A 20,816-nucleotide genomic window follows, 5' to 3' on the forward strand; every position below is an offset into this window, starting at 1 on the left:
TCTGCTGAATGTAATGTTAAAAAAAAATTTGGGGTGAACCCCCGCTTTAATTTGCTGAAGTAGTTTGAGGCTCTATGAGGTTTAATGTGGAAAATGTAAAATAATGCATTTGGGTGGCAAAAATATGAATGTAACCTCACTGGGGGGGAGAACCTCTGGGGGGAATCTAGGATTGAAAAGGACCTGGGGGTCCTAGTAGTTGATAGGCTCAGCAATGGCATGCAATTCCAAGCTGCTGCTAACAAAGCAAACAGAATATTGGCATGCATTAAAAAGGGGATTAACTTGAGAGACAAAGTGGTAATTCTCCTGCTCTACAAGACTCTGGTCCGGCTGCACCTGGAGTATGCTGTCCAGTTCTGGGCACCAGTCCTCAGGAAGACTGTACTGGAAATGGAGCAAGTACAGAGAAGGGCAATAAAGCTAATAAAGGGTCTGGAGGATATTAGTTCTGAAGAAAGGTTGCGAGCATTGAACTTATCCTCTATGGAGAAGACACTTGAGAGGAGATATGATTTCAATTTACAAATACCATACTGGTGACCCCACAATAGGGATAAAACATTTCCACGGAAGAGCATTTAATAAGGAACGTGTCCACTCATTAAAATTTGAAGAAAAGAAGTTTAACCTTAAACTGCGTAGATTCTTTACTGTAAGAGCGGCAAGGATGTGGAATTCCCTTCCACAAGCGGTGGTTTCAGCAGGAAACATCGATGGTTTAAAAAAAACTATTAGATAAGCACCTGAACAACCATAACATACAGGGATATACAATGTAATACTGACATATAATCACACACAAAGGTTGGATTTGTGTCTTCTTGTTTTTTTCAACCTCACCTACTATGGAACTAATACATTTTGGGACGATCAACAGGTATATTCTGTAATTGCAGAATCGCTGGGAATTGTACATGTATTGCATATGTACCCGATGTTTGTTGTGTTTTTTTTTATTTTATTTTTTTCTCACAGACGTACACTTTAGCCAACTTTAGTAACAATTTACAAACTTATATCACAATATTTAGCACACTTTTTTTTTTGTAAACTGCGTATGGATCAGATTTCTGCCTGAGCAAGTTTTAGTATACTGTTATAATCGCATCATAATGAGGATACAGAATGGTTGCTTGGTGTGTTTGAGAGACGGGTGCATTTTATGGGTTGATATTCTGTAAAACTCATCTGTTGACTAGATTATGGTAGAATGCCTGTTAAGTACTGTGCTAAAATCTGATTCTTCTATTCATGGTATGTAAGTTCAACTGTCATATTCTTTATCCACAATCAGGTTTTGCATTAAGTAAGCTGTTATATTAACGTAAAGTGATTATTTGCAGGGAGAACTTATTACATTTTACTACTACTGGAAGAAAACTCCTGAAGCTGCAAGCTCGCGTGCCCACCGAAGGCATCGGAGGCAGGCAGTCTTTCGGCGGATAAAAACTCGCACCGCCACCACACCGGTGAACACTCCCTCCCGGCCTCCATCCAGTGAATTTTGTAAGTGTGCTTGCGCCACTAACTTATGTCTGAAGATAACATTCAAAGATAGTAATGTTTACACTGTGAAATGTGACTAAAACCGATAAAATACGTGTGTGTGTGTGTGTGTGTGTGTGTGTGTGTGTGTGTGTATATATATATATATATATATGTGTGTGTGCGTGTGTGTATATATATATATATATATATGTGTGTGTGTGTGTGTGTGTGTGAGAGAGAGAGATTACAATTTGTGTAGTGTACCTGCAGCTCTACATCTTTTCTGGCTTTTTTTTTATCCCACAAGCATGTTTGTTATATAGCATTAGCCAATCAGATTTCAGTTTACTGCATTTTGATTGGTTAAACATCAGTTTATTGACATTAGTTCTGCAAATACCTCTTTGCTTTTCTGAGTAAGCCAGAAATGTCAAGGGGAAGAGCAGTTCTCAATATCAGTCTTTCTTTTAGGTTTACAGAGCAGTATGTGAGATATGAAAGTATGGTTCTGGTTTCTATAGGCAACAAGCACTATTCTTTCTTCAGAAACTCAACCATAAGGCTGCTTTATATACCGACACCCTCAGAGTACCAGTCTGGTTTGAGCCAATATACAAATCTTCATTTATAGTCATAAAGGAAGCGTCTTTATGTTCAATGAACAATATCTCCCCCTTTATCATGTTATATTTATAATATCTGTTATTTCTGGTAGACAGTAAAGCCCATCTTTGTATGTGAGATATACTAAATCGGTTTCTCTTTACTGCATTCGCTAACAATTGAAGCTCCTTTTTTGCATTTTTTTATGACGTTTCCATCATAAGGGTACAAGGCGGTGTGGGGGAGCCTTCAAGTTCTACAGATCTGTCTTTTCTTTGGCCAAGGGTTCCAATATACCTAAGCATGTTGGCACTTATACTGTCAATTCTGTATTATTGGCCTTTTGTTTATGAATGTGCGTTAATAGTGCTAGTTTTCCTGCAAATAAGTCCAGTGAAGATGTATTATTTAAGATACAATAATTCATGCACGCTCAGCCTATGAATGATTTAGGGTTAAGGTTTTTAAGAAATTTCTCCCAACCATTTTATGGCTATGCCAACACTTAACAACCTGCCTTCATTGAATGCCCACCTAGTCGGACCTGTTGAAAGCTGAATGTTGTTTGGATACCACATGGTGTTGCTGTACTTTTTTTTTTTTTTTGCATGGGCGTAATAAGGACAGATGTGCATCTGTTCATGAATTACTAAAAGTGCTTGCGCGGTGATTCGTTGTAGAACCCAAGATGCTAGTTGGCTTCTAAAACATTAATTACACTATTTATCATTGCGTTCATTTAAATCTAGTACTCTTATTATTAAAGGGTTTAGGAAATTACTTCAGGTAAATGATTTTTACATAAGGAATCTGCTTAATAACAATTAGTAGGCTGTTCTTCGCCTGCCAGCTGAGACTGGGAAGGGATGACCGATACAGGTGTGACAAGCAGATGCTTTTTCCTTTTGTCTTGTCTGGGAGCTTACTGTGTGTCAGGACCAGCCTGATTATCATGCGTTTAATGAGCCGGCACTGTGCTTTATATAGATATTACACATTGTTGATGGTAATTGTAAACCAGTCGTTATCAGATATACTTTGAGCAGCAAGTGCATTATGATTCTTCTGTACAGTTATCCTACATCTTTATTTAATTGTACAAAGAATTAAAATTCTACAGTCTAACCTTTTGTAGACCTCATTTTATTGGTCATTAAACCAGGTAAGGAACCACATTTTTTGCAATATGCTTAAATACCTATATAATCCTATCCACAGAGTTAGAATTTGTACAACAGAAGTGAGTATACAGTATTGTGCTATTAAAACAGCAAAAATGAAAAAGACTCCTTTCACACGGGGCACATTCTGTTGTGATCAGCAGATCCCTGCTAATTGGAGCAGAGTGGGCTGATGCAACATTCATGTTCGCTCAGTATCTGCAGAGCAGACATGGCCAGAGATTCCAACACACTATTCCTATAGTAATGGCTGTGTATATAAGTGGGTGCTGAAGTGACCGCCGACTGGAACTGTGTCTAATCAGAGCAAGAGAATGTCACCAGCACACCTAGGATCTCCAGAATGAGTCCAAAGCTTTATTAAACGATCACATTGTTACAGAAAATTGCAACGTTTCAGAGCCAAGCAGGACCCCTTCAAAATTGCAATCTGCTGTAAAGATGTGGTCACTGAATAAAGCTTTGGACTCATTCTGGAGATCCTTGGTGTGCTGGTGATATTCTCTTGCTATGGACAAAGCCTGTTCTGCTCTATGGGGGGCCGGGAGTAAACCAGTCCCATTTCGTTTTATTTTAGCGGCCTGATCAGACACAAGCCCGTCGACACCCTATCCATAGGGATGATGGTGCCTTCCGATCAGATCTAGCTGAAAAATTGACAGGCAGGCCTGTCTGAAAGAGGCCGAACTCTCACTTAACCACCTCCCATCCCCAGCTCTCCACTCTCCAGCCTGTCTTCATACCTTCCCCCTTATTTATGCCACTCAGATGCCTATTACAGGTCCTGCAAATTCTGACCTTATCCTAAAGCTTGACTGTACACTAGAATTATTTCTTTACAAAAATTGGATTTTCAGAATATAGATTGGATTTTCGAATTGTTAGTGATCTATTAGTGTATGGTCAGTTTAAAGGAATGCTGATCTCTGGCTTAAGAAAAAAATCTATTCAAATATTTATTCCTGACTCAAAAAACTATCTTCTATTGCTCACAGCTGCTTCCAAATTAAGCCATGTACACACGTTTAGAAAATGGTATAAAAATACCGCTTTCGAAAGTAATCGTATGTTGATCGGATCGTTATTATTACTACGCTTTTCGAGAGCCGATCATGACAGTTTATCTGATCGGAAATGCACAATTATTTTTACTTTAGCAAACTCAGGATCGATCTGAGATTAGCATGCAAAAAAAAATCATTCGTCTGATAATCTTATTGTGTGTACCAGGCATTACTTTTTTTTCTGCTGCTGTCATCTGTCTACTTGTTAGCACTTGGCTACATCTATTCTCAATGGTCCCTCTGTATGTAAGAACATCATCACCCTCTTTTGCTTGTTTCTGGGATGGATTATGGAATTTTTAGTATGCATGGTGCAGTACAAATGTTAAAACTAATGTGCACTATTTGTTCCAAACAAAAGCAAGTGAGTTGGGAATAAACGATAGATGAAGGATGGATGGCCGCACTCCAAAAACCGTACAGGTTGTCTTTTATTAAATGAGCAGCAGATACATCACCAGATCACAACAACAAGAACAGGGGAACAGCCGACGTTTCGCACAAAATCAGTGCTTATTAGCCATGAATAAGCACTGATTTTGTGCGAAACGTCGGCTGTTCCCCTGTTCTTGTTGTGATCTGGTGATGTATCTGCTGCTGATTTAATAAAAGACAACCTGTACGGTTTTTGGAGTGCGGCCATCCATCCTTCATCTATCGTTTATGCTCGCCTAGTGCACCGCCAGCACCCTTGGAATCCTGTATCAGCGTGTGACCATATAGTAGACCCACCTGGAGCGGTGACTTTCTTTCTTCTAAGTGAGTTGGGAAAATGAGAGGTTTGGGAGCCCACAGAGTATGTTATACGAGGTAGAAAAACATAGTAAGAAACAATTTTGTGGGAATTAGATTGGGCTCTTATGTAGTGGATGTGTTTGGAATTTTCTATGGGATAAAAGAAAATGTATTTAGTGTACTTGTGCTGTGCTACCTACACCACCCCCATGTGACATTCTTCAGCCTGACCATTGACACAGAGCTGTGCATAAAGCAAGAGAGAACAGTGCATGTGTGCCCAGGAGATGGCAGGGCAGAGGGTGCCTTCTACATAGTAGTGGGGAGATTTCAGTAGCCCCCTTCCCTTGAGCTCTGATGAATGAACATTGTATTCTGGTAATTTGCACTGGTCTCTGCACTTTTTCTGTTTACTTTATTAAATAAGATTATTGTATTTTATCTTCTGTTTTAGTATTTCTGTGCCTAGCAGTATTGTAATGCATTCATATAATTTAAGCTAGAGAGAAAAAAATAAGTGAGATTACAGAAGTAGGTAGTCATTCGAAGTGTTGACATTTTTTGTTTTCCACATTTATCTCTTTTTCATTCTTTGTGCTTTCTTTTTTTCCTAGTGGACCTGAGCTCAGCCAGTGAAGATGACTTTGACAGTGAGGACAGTGAGCAGGAGTTGAAGGGTTATGCATGTCGCCACTGCTTCAGCACTAGTATGTAATCTGTTTAAACCTTTTCAGCTAGAGTCTGGAAATTTCATGTATACAGAACAAGTGCTGCTTACGTTCTGGTCTGACGTTACTTTATGTGCTCTTACTGTAGCTTCTAAGGACTGGCACCACGGGGGTCGGGAAAACATTCTACTTTGCACTGACTGCCGGATTCATTTTAAGAAGTACGGAGAGTTACCCCCCATTGAAAAGCCTGTGGATCCCCCACCATTTATGTTTAAACCTGTCAAGGAGGAAGAAGATGGTCTGAACGGAAAGCATAGTATGAGAACTCGGAGGAGCAGAGGCTCGGTATGCTAATTTGTTATGCTGTCATCTGTGCTTGGTTTAGCTTAGATCTGTGTGCACTGCAAATATATTGTAATTAAGAAGTGTTAAAAAAAAAAACTGTTAAACACTATTCCAATCCTAAAAGGCTAGGTTACAGTTTAGCAGCATCCAGATATTTTATATGGTAAATGAAAGCTGAGCTACATTTTATTAGTTGTACAGTAATGCACCAAGGTCTTATTTTTGCCTAAAGGCTAAAATAAACAAGTTAGTAAATCAAACTCTTTTTGAAGCAGTACCAATATGGGGGGTCAATGAGAAAATAAGAGTGAATATTCCTTTCAGTGTGGACATAAAGAGGACAGACATCCCTTTGACTGCTTTCTCAAGGCATAAGACTAAGTTCACCCTTTCCAAAAATGTTAATGCAAAGTAATGCACCTACAGCATTAACACAGTTAAAAAAAAAACACACACACACCAGACACCCTTTTTTTTTTTATCAAAAATACAATGTTTATTGAGATGCAAACAAAAAAAGAAAAAATTGAGATACATACATATGCATTAGTATAAACAACATACATGTACAGTTATACAATGTAAGCATGTCTATATGTTCTTTCCAGTCTATACAGAACCACCTCCCAGTCTTATTGCATGAGTACACACCGTCAACCACATATATACCCTCATCTTGGTCCAAGAGGCACAGGGCCCTGTACCTCTCACATTCCCACCCTTCCAGCCGGAAATAGTACCCCATGTCTCATGCATGCCTGATCACTATGTTGTACATGTTTCTCCGTCTTCTAGCCATCTATCCCATACACTAGAGAACTTCTGCGGCCTGCCTCGGTGCGTGTATATAAATTTTCTGTATGGCAGGGTGTTGTTCACCTCCCTTTTCCAATCCTGCAGGGTCGGGGCAATTGTTCTCATCCATACCTTAGCCACTACTTTCCTAGCCATAAACAGTGCCTCATTAATAAATATGGTCCGGTATTTATCTGCGTCAATGTCAGGAAGGAGCCCCAATAGGCAGACCTTCGGGTCCAGGCCCCCCCAGACACCCTTTTAAAGTGATTTTTATTTTTCTAATAAGGGGAAGGGGTTTCCACCTCACTGATATTTGATAAATGCATTTCAAGATACAGGCTTAAATGTGTTTCAAATGTGAACAGCTCTGTCTGCTGTTATAATATCCATTGTAGGCTGCTTTGCTAGGCATTCAGGGAGCGGAAAAACCACAAACGTCTGTTTCTAATGACGGTGTGAATTGGGCCTAATTTAAAACCATTTTTTTACATATTTTAGGGTCATTTTTTGCATTTTGCTAATACAGACATATTGCAGACATTCAATCCTGCTTATTGGATGTTTTTTGATGTGGTTGGCTCCTTTTTAAATGGTTTTTAACTTTATTGGTGGTCTATTGACTATGGTTATAAATAATAAAGTTTTTTTGTTACTGTTACGACTTTTTGCAATAATGACATGCTTTATTGGAGATTTCCTATGCTCCCCCCCCCCCCCCCTAAGTATCCCCTTAAGATCTATTTTAGAGCACTCTGTTAGTATTATGATAAGTATGAATCCTATACATACATGGCAGGTGTCCCAATACTTTTGGTAATATAGTGTATTTACACTGCTTAGACTGGTTTTGTATGGCTGCCTGTTACATACTGAGATGTGCCATTTTAACCTCTGTACACTGGCAAGGTAGATTGACAATTCGCACGAAATGCGTTGGCTTTTGTCCCAATTTTTGCTGTGGCATGTTCATGTTGTGATTTATTTTAATAAAAGGAACGTTTTTGGAGTGCGGCTGTCCAAGTTCCTTTCGTATTTTTGCAGGGACGCCCAACGCTGAGGAAAATTCAGCAGCTCCAAATGAAATGGCCAAATTTTGATTAGTGTATGGCCCAGCTTTAATCTGGAGACATTTGCATTCAAAAGCAGTCCAGAGAAACCATTTGAATCAAACTGATCATTGTATCCTGATAGTAGCAGGTCCCTCTGTCAGAATATAGTGGAGGGATTTGTGTGGCTTGAGGAATCCATTCATAGTTTTTCATGCTACAAGCTGTTATGCCGCGTACACACGATCATTTTTCAGCATGTAGAAAAAACAACGTTTTTCCAACTTCATCATTAAATCGACGTTGCCCACACTCATTTTTAAAAAATGCTCTAGCAAAGCGCGGTGACGTACAACACGTACGATGGCACTATAAAGGGAAAGTTTCATGCGGATGATGCCACCCTTTGGGCTGCTTTATCTGAATTCCTGTTAGTAAAAGATGATTTGCGCTTTTCTGTCTGTTACAGCGTGATGAATGTGCTTACTCCATTACAAATGGTAGTTTTACCAGAACGAGCGCTCCCGTCTCATAAGCATGCGCGGGTTTTTAACGTCGTTTTAGCCCACACACGATCATTTTTTACAAGCCGAAAACCGGCATTGTTTAAAACGTCGTTAAAAAGAACCCGAAAAATGATGTGAAGCCCACGCACGATCATTTTAAATGACATTTTTTAGAAACAACGTTTTTTTCATGCCGAAAAATGATCGTGTGTACGCCATTATTCTTAACTACGTGGTGTTCTATAAAAATGTAATTCATGGTGCAGTTGAAACAATCTGCTCATTGATAACTAGTAGCTTTAGACAATTTTCACCACTGAAGGCCGTCAACCTTTTATGTACCAAACAAAAAAATTTAGTGCATTTTTTTTTTTTTCGGAATTTCAGCATCATAGGGAGATCTGTGGTGTTTACACATGTTGAAACTCCTTTGTAAACACCAGGATAAAGAAAATTGAAGCTGTCACCTATGTGAAGTAATAAAAGTAAAAATGTACTGATAAAACAACTGTCACTTAATCCACTCATACTTACTGTGCGATAAACTGAACTATCCACCTGTTCTCAGCTGCTTGCATACATTAATTCCAGATCTACACCCTCCTGGTGTTTCCAGCCCATCCAACAAAAATCTATTTCAAGTGCACCACCTCTGCACCCTGGGTCCCCATTGACTTGAATGGGGCTGTATATCCAGACTTGATTCTTGTTTTAGGGGCCCATTCAAGTAAATAAAGTCCCAGTGCCTAGGGGCAGATTCTGGGGGGCATGGGGAAGTAGCAGTGCGATCTAGCTTAGGTGGGTTTATTAATAATCTACAGGTACAGCTGTGCTGTAATTGGTAGCTGTAAAATCTGCTTTGTTCCTTACTTCGTTTTTGGATGGGGTCTTGGTCAGTTTGGGGGAAAACAAACGCATTTCAGTATCTGAACAAAAATCTTCCCTTTTGCAAACTCATCTATGTCATATGCTTGTTTCTCCTGCCAAATAGATGTCTACGCTACGCAGTGGACGAAAGAAACAGACTGCCAGTCCAGACGGCAGAGTTTCCCCCATAAATGAAGACATCCGTTCCAGTGGCCGAAACTCTCCAAGCGCTGCCAGCACATCCAGTAATGACAGCAAAGCGGAGTCCCTGAAGAAACCATCGAAGGCAAGTAGCAATTAACAAGTCAGAGCAGGCTGTTAATTCAGTATAATTTACCTAAAGACGAGCTGTGGCTCCAAGTTACTGTTACATATGGTAGCAGAGTTACAATGTATAATATGGCTTCTCTGCTGCATTTCACTTTTAATGTTTAACATGCTTCTTTTTTGCTGCAGAAAATTAAAGAGGAGCCCTCATCCCCAATGAAATGTGCCAAACGTCAGAGGGATAAACCAGCATCTGACACAGAGGAGGTTGACAGGACCACAACAAAGAAATCCAAAACACAGGTGAGTTGCCTTTTATATTCTACTAGGGGATTATTCATTTTTCTGCTACTGTTTAAAGGCTACATTTTTACATATTGGAAAATATTGCATTTTCATCCTCTTGAGACTCAAAAGTATGTAGGTTGGGGTGCTACTAGTGTTCTTTTAGAGTTGCATGTGTATTTGTGGTATGTCAGTAACTTTAAAGACTATCTCGGGAACATTTGAACATTGATAAGAGCAGCCTGGTGCATCCAGGTTGTATATTGTATTATTGTGCAGTAGTTGTACTTTATAATTCCTGTGTTCAGGGGCTTCTGTACACATAGTCCTCTTTACTCCGCTTATAAATATTAGCCTCAGAAGTATCAAATTTGAGAACTTGTCATTCTAAGGCCCCTTTCCCACGACAAGCCTGCTCGGATTTGTCTGTCCGTTTTTCTAGTGGATCTGAGCGGGCCACCCATTGACTTCTATGGGCAGGCAGGTGTCAACGGAGATGTGTCCTTTGACACCCGCCCGCCATCCAAGCCACTGGTGATACTTTCAGCCATCCAAGGGGCCTAAAGGCAATTTATAGATTTTATTTTAAATAATAAACATGTTATATTTACCTCCTCTGTACAATGCTTTTGCATAGAGCAGCCCAGATCCGCCTCTTCTGGGGTCCCTCATTGGCGCTCCTGGCTCTTTCCTTTGCCAAAAGCCCCCAGAGCAAGCTTCTTGCTTTGGGGGAACTTGTGTGTGCTCACTCCCGAGCCAGCTCTGTGTGCCCTGCCTAGTTCTCTCCTCATTGCCTGGTATTGCCAGCAGCAAGAGCCAATGGCTCCCACTGATGCCTCACTATCAAATGAGGAGAGAGACGCCGCTCTCGTGCACATTGCTGGATCATGATCGGGCTCAGGTAAGTATTTAAAGGGAGCTGCATGCAGGTTTTTTACCTCTTAGCAAGTATTTAATAATATTCCGAGATCAACTCTTTACAAATCTGAATAAATTAATTCCTGTTAATTTATACTGCGCAGCAACAATATAGTTAATTGTACACCATTGGGAAATACTCCCTGAGCTTTAGTCAAATGACTTTATCCAAGCCTGAATAATCGTGTCTTGTCGGCTGCAGGCAGAAGGAAAGCATTTGAAAAGTGTCTCCAATGATCACTGTTGTAATTGAGTAAATATGCTCACAAAGTTGGAGGCAATAGCACAGGAGTGATCTATGTGATTTAGCATGCAACCAAGAACACAGACTACTGATTTAATGTCTAATAAAATATGGTAAAAATAAACCTCTTAAATAAACCACCATGACTCACTTATCAGACCTTCAGATTGTCTTGTTAAACGCAATATGGCTTTTAAACGTTAAGTTTATTTTTTACATTAGACAGAAATGTCTTCTTTTGATCAATGTGAAATGTAACTTCTAAACTAACTTTTTTTGTGTCTTCTGAAGGAGATCAGTCGGCCAAACTCCCCATCAGAAGGGGAGGGTGAGGGTGAAGGTGAGGGTGAAGGTGAAGGTGAAAGCTCAGATAGCCGAAGTGTTAATGATGAAGGCAGCAGTGATCCCAAGGACATTGACCAGGATAATCGCAGCACATCTCCCAGTATTCCTAGTCCCCAAGATAATGAGAGCGATTCTGACTCTTCAGCCCAACAACAAATGCTGCAACCTCCAAGTGGAACTCCAGCTATGGTCCCTCCTGCTGTATCACCAGGGCCTCTTCCAGTTATTGCTCCTCCACCACACAGCATTGCTCCTGCTCAAATATCACCTTCTCCATCAATACCTCCTCAGCCTCCACAACCCCCATCTCTCTCACTTGTTCAGGCTCCAGTTTTGCACCCTCAAAGACTTCCTTCTCCACACCCAGCAATACAGCCTATTGCAGGGTCACAAGGAGAACCACAGCCTCCAGTTCCTACTCAAATACACCCACAGTCACCTCATCATGGGCCATTAGCTTCTTTGCCACACAACATGCCACCACAACCCATTTTACAGTATCCAGGTTCTTCTCCACCTCAGCCCTGCCCTGCTCAGGTCTCTCCAGTGCCACAAATCCCAATTCATAATTTTCCTCTTAATACTCAGGGACCACCAATTGCTCCTCAACCTGCTCTGCAAACACCACCTCAGCCTTTGCGTGAGCAGTCTTTACCCCAAGCACCCATTACCATGCCTCATATCAAACCTCCTCCCACCACCCCTATTCAGCAAACTCCTGCACAGACCCATAAACATCCTCCCCACTTACAAGGGCCATCTCCGTTCTCCCTTAACTCCAACTTACCACCACCTCCTGCTCTTAAGCCACTTAGTTCACTGCCTGCTCATCATCCTCCTTCTGCTCATCCACCTCCTTTGCAGCTTATGCCTCAGAGCCAGCAACTTCAGGCCACAGCAGCACAACCACCGATCCTGACTCAAAGCCAAAGTCTTCCCCAAACACCGGGGCACCCTCAGTCAGGTCTTCATCCCTTACCTCCTCAGCCTTCCTTCTCCCAGCACTCATTTGTGCCTGGAGGCCCACCATCTATAACTCCTCCTACCTGTGCTCCTGCTCCTAACCCATCATCCTTGCCATCACCATCTCAAAATCTTCAGCCGCCCTTACCCGTTACAACTTCTGCTGCTGCTTCCACTGTCTGCATTCCTGTGGTATCGCCATCTCCCATTCCACCTCCTCTGCCACCAATTCAAATCAAAGAAGAGGTACTGGATGAAATTGATGAGCCTGAAAGTCCTCCACTTCCTCCTCGAAGTCCATCACCAGAACCCACTGTGGTTGATGTTCCCAGTCATGCTAGTCAGTCTGCAAGGTACTACTGCAGGATGCTTCTTTTATGGAAAATGTCTATATGTTTATCATTCCAGTTACTAATCGTAATTTGTTTCCACTAATCAGAACTGAATGTAGTGCAGGTTTGTTTGACCTTTTTTAATGATGTCTGTCACAGCACAGAGAGCTAAAAAGAAAAACTACTAAAGGAGTCCTTTAATGTTAATTCTTAGTCTTGGAGAAAACAATATGTTGTGAAACATGAAGGCAGGCATTACATTTTGGAAGAGTATAAAGTACAATTAAGTTCTATTATTATACAGGATTCATATAGCGCCAACAATTTACGCAGCGCTTGACAAAATGAGGGCAGAAGTTGGTTACATTACAATTTGGTACAAGAGGAATCAGAGGGCCCTGTTGGAGCTTACAATCTAGGAGGGAGGGTCAATTGATACAAAAGGTAATAGCTGTGGGGGACGAGCTGATGGAGAAAGTAAAACAATGTATTAGTTAGAAGCAGGATAAGCCTCTTTAAAGAGAAGGGTTTTCAGGAATCGTCTTAAGATGGATAGATTAGGGGACAGTCGGATAGATTGGGGAAGGGATTTTTAAAGGATGGGAGAAGCTCTGGAGAAATCCTGGAGGCAAGCATGGGAGAAGGTGACAAGGGAGCTAGAGAGCATGAGGTCTAGGGAGGGCTGAAGAGTTGGTATTTTGAGACTAGGTTAGTGATGTAGCTGGGGGCAGAGTTGTGGATGGCTTTGTAAATTATTATTAGCACTTTGAATTTTATTTGTTGGGTGAGTGGAAGCCAGTGCAGGAATTGGCAGAGAGGGGTGGGGAGGACACTGAACTGTTGGTAAGGTGGATGAGTCTTAAAGCAGCATTCATTATGGACTGAAGGGGGATAGTGTATGTAAAGGTAATTCAATGAGGAGTGCGTTGTAGTAGTCAAGCGAGAGATAACCAGGGAGTGAATTAGAATATTGTTGGTGTCATTGGTTAAAAAGGGATGTATTCTAGAGATGTTGCGGAGACTAAGGCGGCACAATTTGGACAGGGATTGGATGTGGGCTTTAAAGGACAGTCTAGGGTTACCCCTGGCACTCTGACACGTGGGGACGGACTGAAAGTTGTGCCATTGATCTTGACAGAGAAGTCGGGTGAAGGGGCACATGGGGGAGGAATTATTAGCTTGGTTTTAAATAGATTCAGTTTGAGGAAGTGGTGTGATATCAGGATGATATGTCTGTTAGTAAATCAGTGATGGGTGAGCTGAGAGGTAGAGAGATTTGGGTGTCATTGGCATATAAATGGTAGCGGAAGCCTTGGGAGGCAATCGGCTGACCCATGGAGGCTTTGTAGATCAAGAATAGTAGAGTTCCAAGGACAGAACCTTGGGGGACCCCAATGGTAAGAGGTGTTGGTGAGGGGAAATTGGAGTTGTGACACTGAAGGTGCGGTGAGAAAGGTAAGATTTGAACCAACGGAGAGCACAGTCATGGATACCAAGCAAATTGAGTTTTTTGAGGAGGAGCGGCTGATCAACTGTATCAAAGGCATCAGTGAGGACCTAGAGTAAGAGTACGGAATAATGACCATTGGTTTTAGCTGTAAGTAAGTCGTTTGTTAGTTTTAGAAGAGAAGTTTCTGTGGAGTGCTGTGGAAGAAATCCAGACTGAAGGGGTTCAAAAAGGTTATTAATGAGGTGGCCGCTTAGTCGGTTGTAGACTAAACGTTCAAGGAGTTTGGAGGCAAAAGGGACTAAGGAGATGGGTCTTAGGTTGTTAAGATTGGTGAGGTCCAGTGGAGCTTTTTTGTTATGGGAGTGACTAGTGCATGTTTCAAAGGGTTGGGGAAGATGCCAGTAGAGAGATAGAGGTTGAAGATATGAGTTAGAGTATAGGATAGAATCAGAGGGTGATTGTAGTATTTGAGAAGGAACAGGGTCCAGTGAGCAGGATGTTAGGTGAGCGGTAGAAAAAAGTTTATTGGCTTCTAAGGTTCCTAATGACAGTTGGCTTTTTTTCATGTCCTACACCAACCTGATATTGATGCAATGGGAACATAATACATTAAGACCAGAAATGGATGGGCCAAACTTAGGGTCTACCTTCATCCTTTGCAGCATTATGTTTACTAAAATACAAGTGTTTAAGCAGTATACTTACTTAAGATTGCAAGATTGTATGAAAAAAAAAAATGAAAGATCTATATTTATCAAACACACTATCCTTGTACTCCGCCATATACTTTATCAATCATTAATCTCTGTCACTCAACTTTAATAATTTAATACAGATTTTACAAGCATCTGGATCGTGGTTACAACTCATGTGCAAGAACTGATCTCTACTTCATCCCACGGGGTGACTCCAAGCTGGCCAAGAAGAGGGAGGAAGCCGCTGAGAAGGCAAAGAGGGAAGCAGAACAAAAGGTCCGAGAGGAGAGAGAACGAGAAAAAGAAAAGGAGAAAGAAAAGGAGAGGGAACGGGAACGTGAGAGAGAAGCAGAAAGAGCAGCAGTACGTTCCTTTCTGCAATCATTTTTTACTCCACATTCAAGATCCAGAAACATTTTATATTTGTTACTTCTGTTTGCTGGATATTAGTCTTAGAATGCCTGTAATCCCAACCACTTATTTTCTAATATATTATCGTTATAAGTTTATATTTACAGGTTTGTGGTCGAAAGAGACAGTAAATATTTTTATGTGACCCAATTTGTCAGTTTTCAACTGCCTTTGGTCCCTAAACAGTTTATAAATAGAATGTCATCCGCTGAATATTACTTAGTAATCCAGGGATACCAGCTGTCCCCAATGAACCTCATATTTGTGACTTTGCTTATTGATTGTGCTCCCCAGTTAAAAAAAAAATTAGGGCAGGACTAATGTAACTAAGGCAAATTGTATTTCTATGTTATAATTTTTCAGTGTTTCTCATCTGTGCCATTTATCCAAATTTCTTCATACAGAAGGCTTGCAGTTCCCACGAAGGTCGTCTTGGAGAGTCTCAAATGGGAGGCCCAGCTCACATTCGACAATCCTTTGAGCCTCCAACAACCATTGCCGCTGTCCCCCCTTATATTGGGCCAGATACACCTGCTCTACGTACACTAAGTGAATATGCTCGACCGCACGTTATGTCACCCACCAATCGCAATCATCCCTTTTTTGTCCCTCTTAATCCCAATGACCCTCTCTTGGCTTACCATATGCCAGGCTTGTATAATATGGACCCTACAATGCGTGAGCGGGAATTGCGTGAGCGGGAAATGAGGGAACGTGAACTACGGGAGAGGGAGCTACGGGAGAGGATGAAACCTGGCTTTGAGGTTAAACCCCCTGAGCTGGACCAACTCCACCCTGCTGCTAACCCCATGGAACATTTTGCTAGACATGGTGCGCTTACCATCCCCTCATCGGCAGGACCACATCATTTTGCTGCTTTTCATCCCGGCTTAAACCACCTGGAGAGAGAGAGACTGGCCTTGGCAGGACCACAACTACGGCCAGAAATGACTTATCCTGAGAGACTGGCAGCCGAACGAATACATGCAGAACGAATGGCATCACTTGCTAATGATCCCTTAGCCCGGCTACAGATGTTCAACGTCACACCTCACCACCACCAACACTCGCACATACATTCACACCTCCATCTTCATCAGCAGGACCCATTACATCAAGGTGAGTCATCTAATTTAGTAAAGAAGGGGAATCTCAGAAAAAGAGAACCTTGTCCTAGTAAAATATGTGTTTTTTTTTTATCTGTGGGGAAGTTTACCTCATTTTCCAAAACATACGAGGAAGATCTACAAGAATGGAGAAAGTTTTATATGTGGATGTGTCATAACAAAACAAATCGTGTCCATTCATGTTTTGTAACTAGTAAAAGGGCATCTGAAATGTAGTTAATTTGGGCAAGACCTCCACTGTTTAATTCTTCCATTCTTATAGGATGCTATGGGGAAGAAACGGGTAAACTTTCTCAACCAAGTACAGGCTGAACTTTTCATTCCTTGTCTGACCTGTCAGTAAATATTTTAAAATTCCTGCAGTTCTTTCAAAGTGACTTGGATTCTAATGAGTTGACTGCTGTCAGATTCGTTCAGTTGGCAATGATACAAGCAAAACGCTTATAGATATAATTGAACAAGCTTCTGTTCCTCTAACACTATTCCTTAAAGACCTTTTTTATTTTAAGCAGTTTTAGTGGCCATCTCTGCAAGATTTTAATGACATGTAGTTTCGACTGATGTTCTAATTAGGTTGTACATCAGAAAACTTGTGTTTTCCTATTAGGTCTTATCGTGGTATTCAAGAGTATTACATATATTTAAAACAATGCTGTAAGTTATTGTCCTGTTTTGCAGTAAGGCAGTTTCTGTTGATTTTTTTTGCAGTAAGGTGGTTTCGGTTTATTTTTTTTTATTTTTTATATTCCATGTTCTAAGAGTCAGCATCCATAAATCCTTTATTAAATTCGACATATCTAATCCCTGAATCTGATGCTGTTTTTGTAACATTGGTTGTTGCATTGTTAGGGGAATCGCATACAATGACATTGCCAGAAATCAAAATAGTTTGTCTAGTAGTCAAATATCAGGAACTGCTTTCCCGTGTCATAACTGGTTTTCTATTGTTGTCCCTTTAGTAAGTCAGAACAGTTCTTTGTTTTGGCGAGGCAGTTTCTGTGTCTTTGTTGTGCTTTTCCTTCTGATAAAAAAGTAGTGTTTAAAGTTAAGTTAGGGTAGAGAACTTCCCTTTTCCACTATATTGTGCTTGACTTGTGTTTTGGCTGAATATCAATATGGCCTCAACAGCAATTAATATTCTTTCCCTTACTTTTAAGTTACTCTCTCTTATATTCCCAAAGTCAGACCAGCAAAACAACAGGATTTACACTGATCTTGCTACCACCAAATCTAAAGCTGAAGAAGTCATAGCTTTGTCTTTTTTCAAAGAAAGCACAAGAAAATTACTGTTTGCCACTTAGTATTTGCTTCTCTCCTGACTATGGAGAAAACTTCATATTTTTTTTTACCACATTTTATTGATTAGGTGCAATGTAAACTTGCTCAAGCATGATAATCTGCTGTAAGGATTGAGTTAGACTTTTTTTGCGACAATATTTGGCATGTGTATGAGCCACCGGTTTTCCCGTTGGATGGTTATTTGGGCGAGTGAGATGCGATCCTTCAAGGGCTGCATCCACTGATGCATCTTCCCTCGTAAAATTTGTGCAGGTAGCACTTGCTTAATTACGTCTATCTGTCGTCGATCATCACTGTAGATGAGCACATTTCTTGCAGGTCAGGTATACAATTAGCAAAAGAATTTATAAGGTCATAATCAGTAGGCATATGAACTTGTTTCCTGAATTTTCACCTACAGCAAGGACATAAAACGTGTCTGTGCAATCTTGGCTGTTGACCTTTGGCAAAAATATATTGTGGCTATGAGCCTTTAAAAAGACTGACAGATCAAACCTAGGGTGGCTCAGCTTGCTTCCTGGCCAGATCAGCCTGTTATTTTGGTAGCATCTAAAATCCATTTGTAATACATCTGTGTGATGTTGTGAAGACGGGAGGCATCTTACGATATTATGTGTTTTCAATAGACTGCTGCTGTAACTCTAAGTCTTGGCCGGGCGTGGCTGAAAACGGGACATGTGTTCCAGTCCACTTTCCTGGTAAATAAATGCAACCATTTAAAAAAAAAAAAATGAGAGAAGAAGGACTCGGGAGACCGGGATTATCTTCCAAAAAGCGAGTCCCAGATTAAAAAAATAAATATTATAGAGTTATTGTATGTATTTAGCTGTGTTTGGTTTTGGTAACGATTTTAAGCTTTTGCTAATCCGGTAACTCCAGACTTGGAGGCAGGTGGTATTTTTTTTGTTGAGTTTTGGGTACTGCTATTTGTGAGACAAAGGGCAAAAAGTATCATAAAAGCCTTCAAGTAGGTGACATGTCCTCCAGTAGTACATAATATAAAAAGGGTTTAATAATAACAAAATGCCAAATGTTCTCATAAACTTTATAAAAAATGTTATACATGTTGTTTGAATGTGGCAACGTTAAAGTTTCCCTAGTTTTGAATCTTTTGTACACTAATGCAACCAACAAATGTGACTTGTACGCATTTGTTGTGGTAATCATGTGTTTTCTCTTCTGGTCTGTTAAATTGATATTCAATAAACAACCCCAAATAAACCCTGATTTATAATAAAAAATAAAGATACTGGCAAATGGTTTATAGCTTTTGTTTTCCAGTCCACAGTAGGTAAATTAGAACATTTTGGATGCCAAAAATCTGTTTGCAAAAGCCCAACTTCAGGCTAAATTTTAATCGCACCGGGGGTCCCCCAACCTCTTAAAAAATCCCTGCAGTACTTCTTTGCCACAAGATGTCCTCAGTCTCGGGTTGAGTGACACTCGATACGACTCAAATCAGAAGATTGAGCATACACTCCCAAGTGTAGGGTTTTACCACTGTGTTTTTATTTTCACAGTGTATTGGTGCAAGGAGCAGCACTGATGTCATTGCATCAGCCCAACTCTCTGCAAAAATATGGACCACCGAGGAAATGGTCTTGCATTGATTTCTGTTTTATTCACCTAAGTTGCATATTTAACAGAGATTTGACCATGTCTAAAAACAGGCGAGATTAAATGGATAGTTGTAATTGCATGTTGTTGCAATCTTGTATAGGTCAGTGAGAAAACTTCCAAGAATGTATTGCCCACAGTCACCACAAGAAGCCTGTTAATACTGTTATTAGAAGCAATGTCTCTTTTATGATTTAGTTTTATTACCAAGGCCTGGCTTTCCTAATCCCTGCCAATACCCATTATACATGAAGGCAGGCAAAGTCTGCCTCCAGGACAAAATGAGACTGGATCACATAGGTGGCTTTTCTGGCTAATAAAACTTGCATCTTGCCATCTATGTTCTTAAAGTGAACCTGAACTGTGAAAGCTGTACCCAAAAAGCAAAGCCAAGGACAAATAAATAATTACCAGTATTGCCTATAGGATACTTGCAGCCGATCCTTTCCTCATTGACTTATTAGGCTTTGTTCTGCTCTGTGTATCTGTACAAAAGTCGTAGATGTGAAAGAAGTACAGATTCACAGAACAAGGAAATCCTTGCACTGTGGGTAGTCCGATACATCTTCCTGTCTATTAAGGAAATCATGAGCAGCACAATGGTGACATCACTAAATTTTACTTAAATCTTGTGAGACTAGCAGTCAGAAGCAAAGCACATTAGATGATCTTGCATTGCAAACCTACAGATATGAAACTCAAGAAGCAGGAATGCCCATGCAAAGGAAGTGCACGGTTCTTCTTTCAGGTGGAATTAAAGACAAAAGGTCCTTTTTTATGTACGGTTTAGGCCACATTATTTCTAGCTGTTCTCTATTAAATGACAAATCTTCACTTTTTGAGTTTAGGTCCACTTTAAGCAGGCTTTAATTTTTAAAAGTTATGGGGTATATGACAGCTGACTTTTTAAGGGTTTCGTGGTCAGGGTTGTCAACCTGATCCATGTTTCAGTACCAAGTAAGTTGAACTAAAAGAAGTATACTTCTGTTCAAATGTGCCGGCTTCAACAACTGCAATATTTTTGCTTCAATAAATGAACATTTCAAACAAATTGGTGTAAAGTTTACCTAATTGTGACCACCATAGTTAGTCTTTGTACACGTGTACTGAGCTGCTCAAACGTTTTTGTGGCTGTATGTGTACAGTTCCTGAATATGCTGGCATAATTTATGGTTAGACCATGATTATCAGGACCACCTATTCCCCACTGTATAGTCCAGCTTTCTTCCTACTTTCATGTTAATATTGATAATGAGCATCCAATCACGTTTGGATATTTTGACAACTGTTGGGGCCAGCTGTCAAAACTCAATAGCCCCTGTGCTAGAGTCGTCCATCTACACTGTGTAGCCTTGATGAAGTAATCGGCTGAACACAAACAATTTGTATATCGCTAGCCTAACTCTAACCCTGAGACACTGAACAGTACTATATATGCATCTTTAAAAGGAAAACCAGTGGGTATAAGCAAATGGGTGTCAAAATCCCTAATTCAAGACGAGAAAATAAATGTGCAGTAATATCTTAATGGTTATTTGGTAAATGGTAAGGATGAC

At 40.5% G+C, this 20,816-nt stretch overlaps 1 protein-coding gene across 6 annotated transcripts in view; it reads left to right on the forward strand.

The window, feature by feature from the left end:
• Positions 1 to 20,816, forward strand: part of RERE (arginine-glutamic acid dipeptide repeats) — a 450,961-nt gene that overhangs the window by 416,593 nt on the left and 13,552 nt on the right. For 5 of the 6 annotated variants that reach the window (XM_040325943.1, XM_040325947.1, XM_040325946.1 and 2 more), the window contains 9 exons: positions 1,347 to 1,509; positions 5,689 to 5,781; positions 5,891 to 6,090; positions 9,432 to 9,593; positions 9,764 to 9,877; positions 11,313 to 12,682; positions 14,947 to 15,169; positions 15,622 to 16,336; positions 18,270 to 18,341. In XM_040325943.1, the coding sequence (XP_040181877.1) occupies positions 1,347 to 1,509; positions 5,689 to 5,781; positions 5,891 to 6,090; positions 9,432 to 9,593; positions 9,764 to 9,877; positions 11,313 to 12,682; positions 14,947 to 15,169; positions 15,622 to 16,336; positions 18,270 to 18,341 (3,112 nt within the window). The remainder of the gene's footprint in view (positions 1 to 1,346; positions 1,510 to 5,688; positions 5,782 to 5,890; positions 6,091 to 9,431; positions 9,594 to 9,763; positions 9,878 to 11,312; positions 12,683 to 14,946; positions 15,170 to 15,621; positions 16,337 to 18,269; positions 18,342 to 20,816) is intronic. The other variant, XM_040325944.1, reaches the window with a different exon arrangement.

Source organism: Rana temporaria, chromosome 10, assembly GCF_905171775.1.
Source record: "Rana temporaria chromosome 10, aRanTem1.1, whole genome shotgun sequence".
Lineage (NCBI taxonomy): Eukaryota > Metazoa > Chordata > Amphibia > Anura > Ranidae > Rana > Rana temporaria.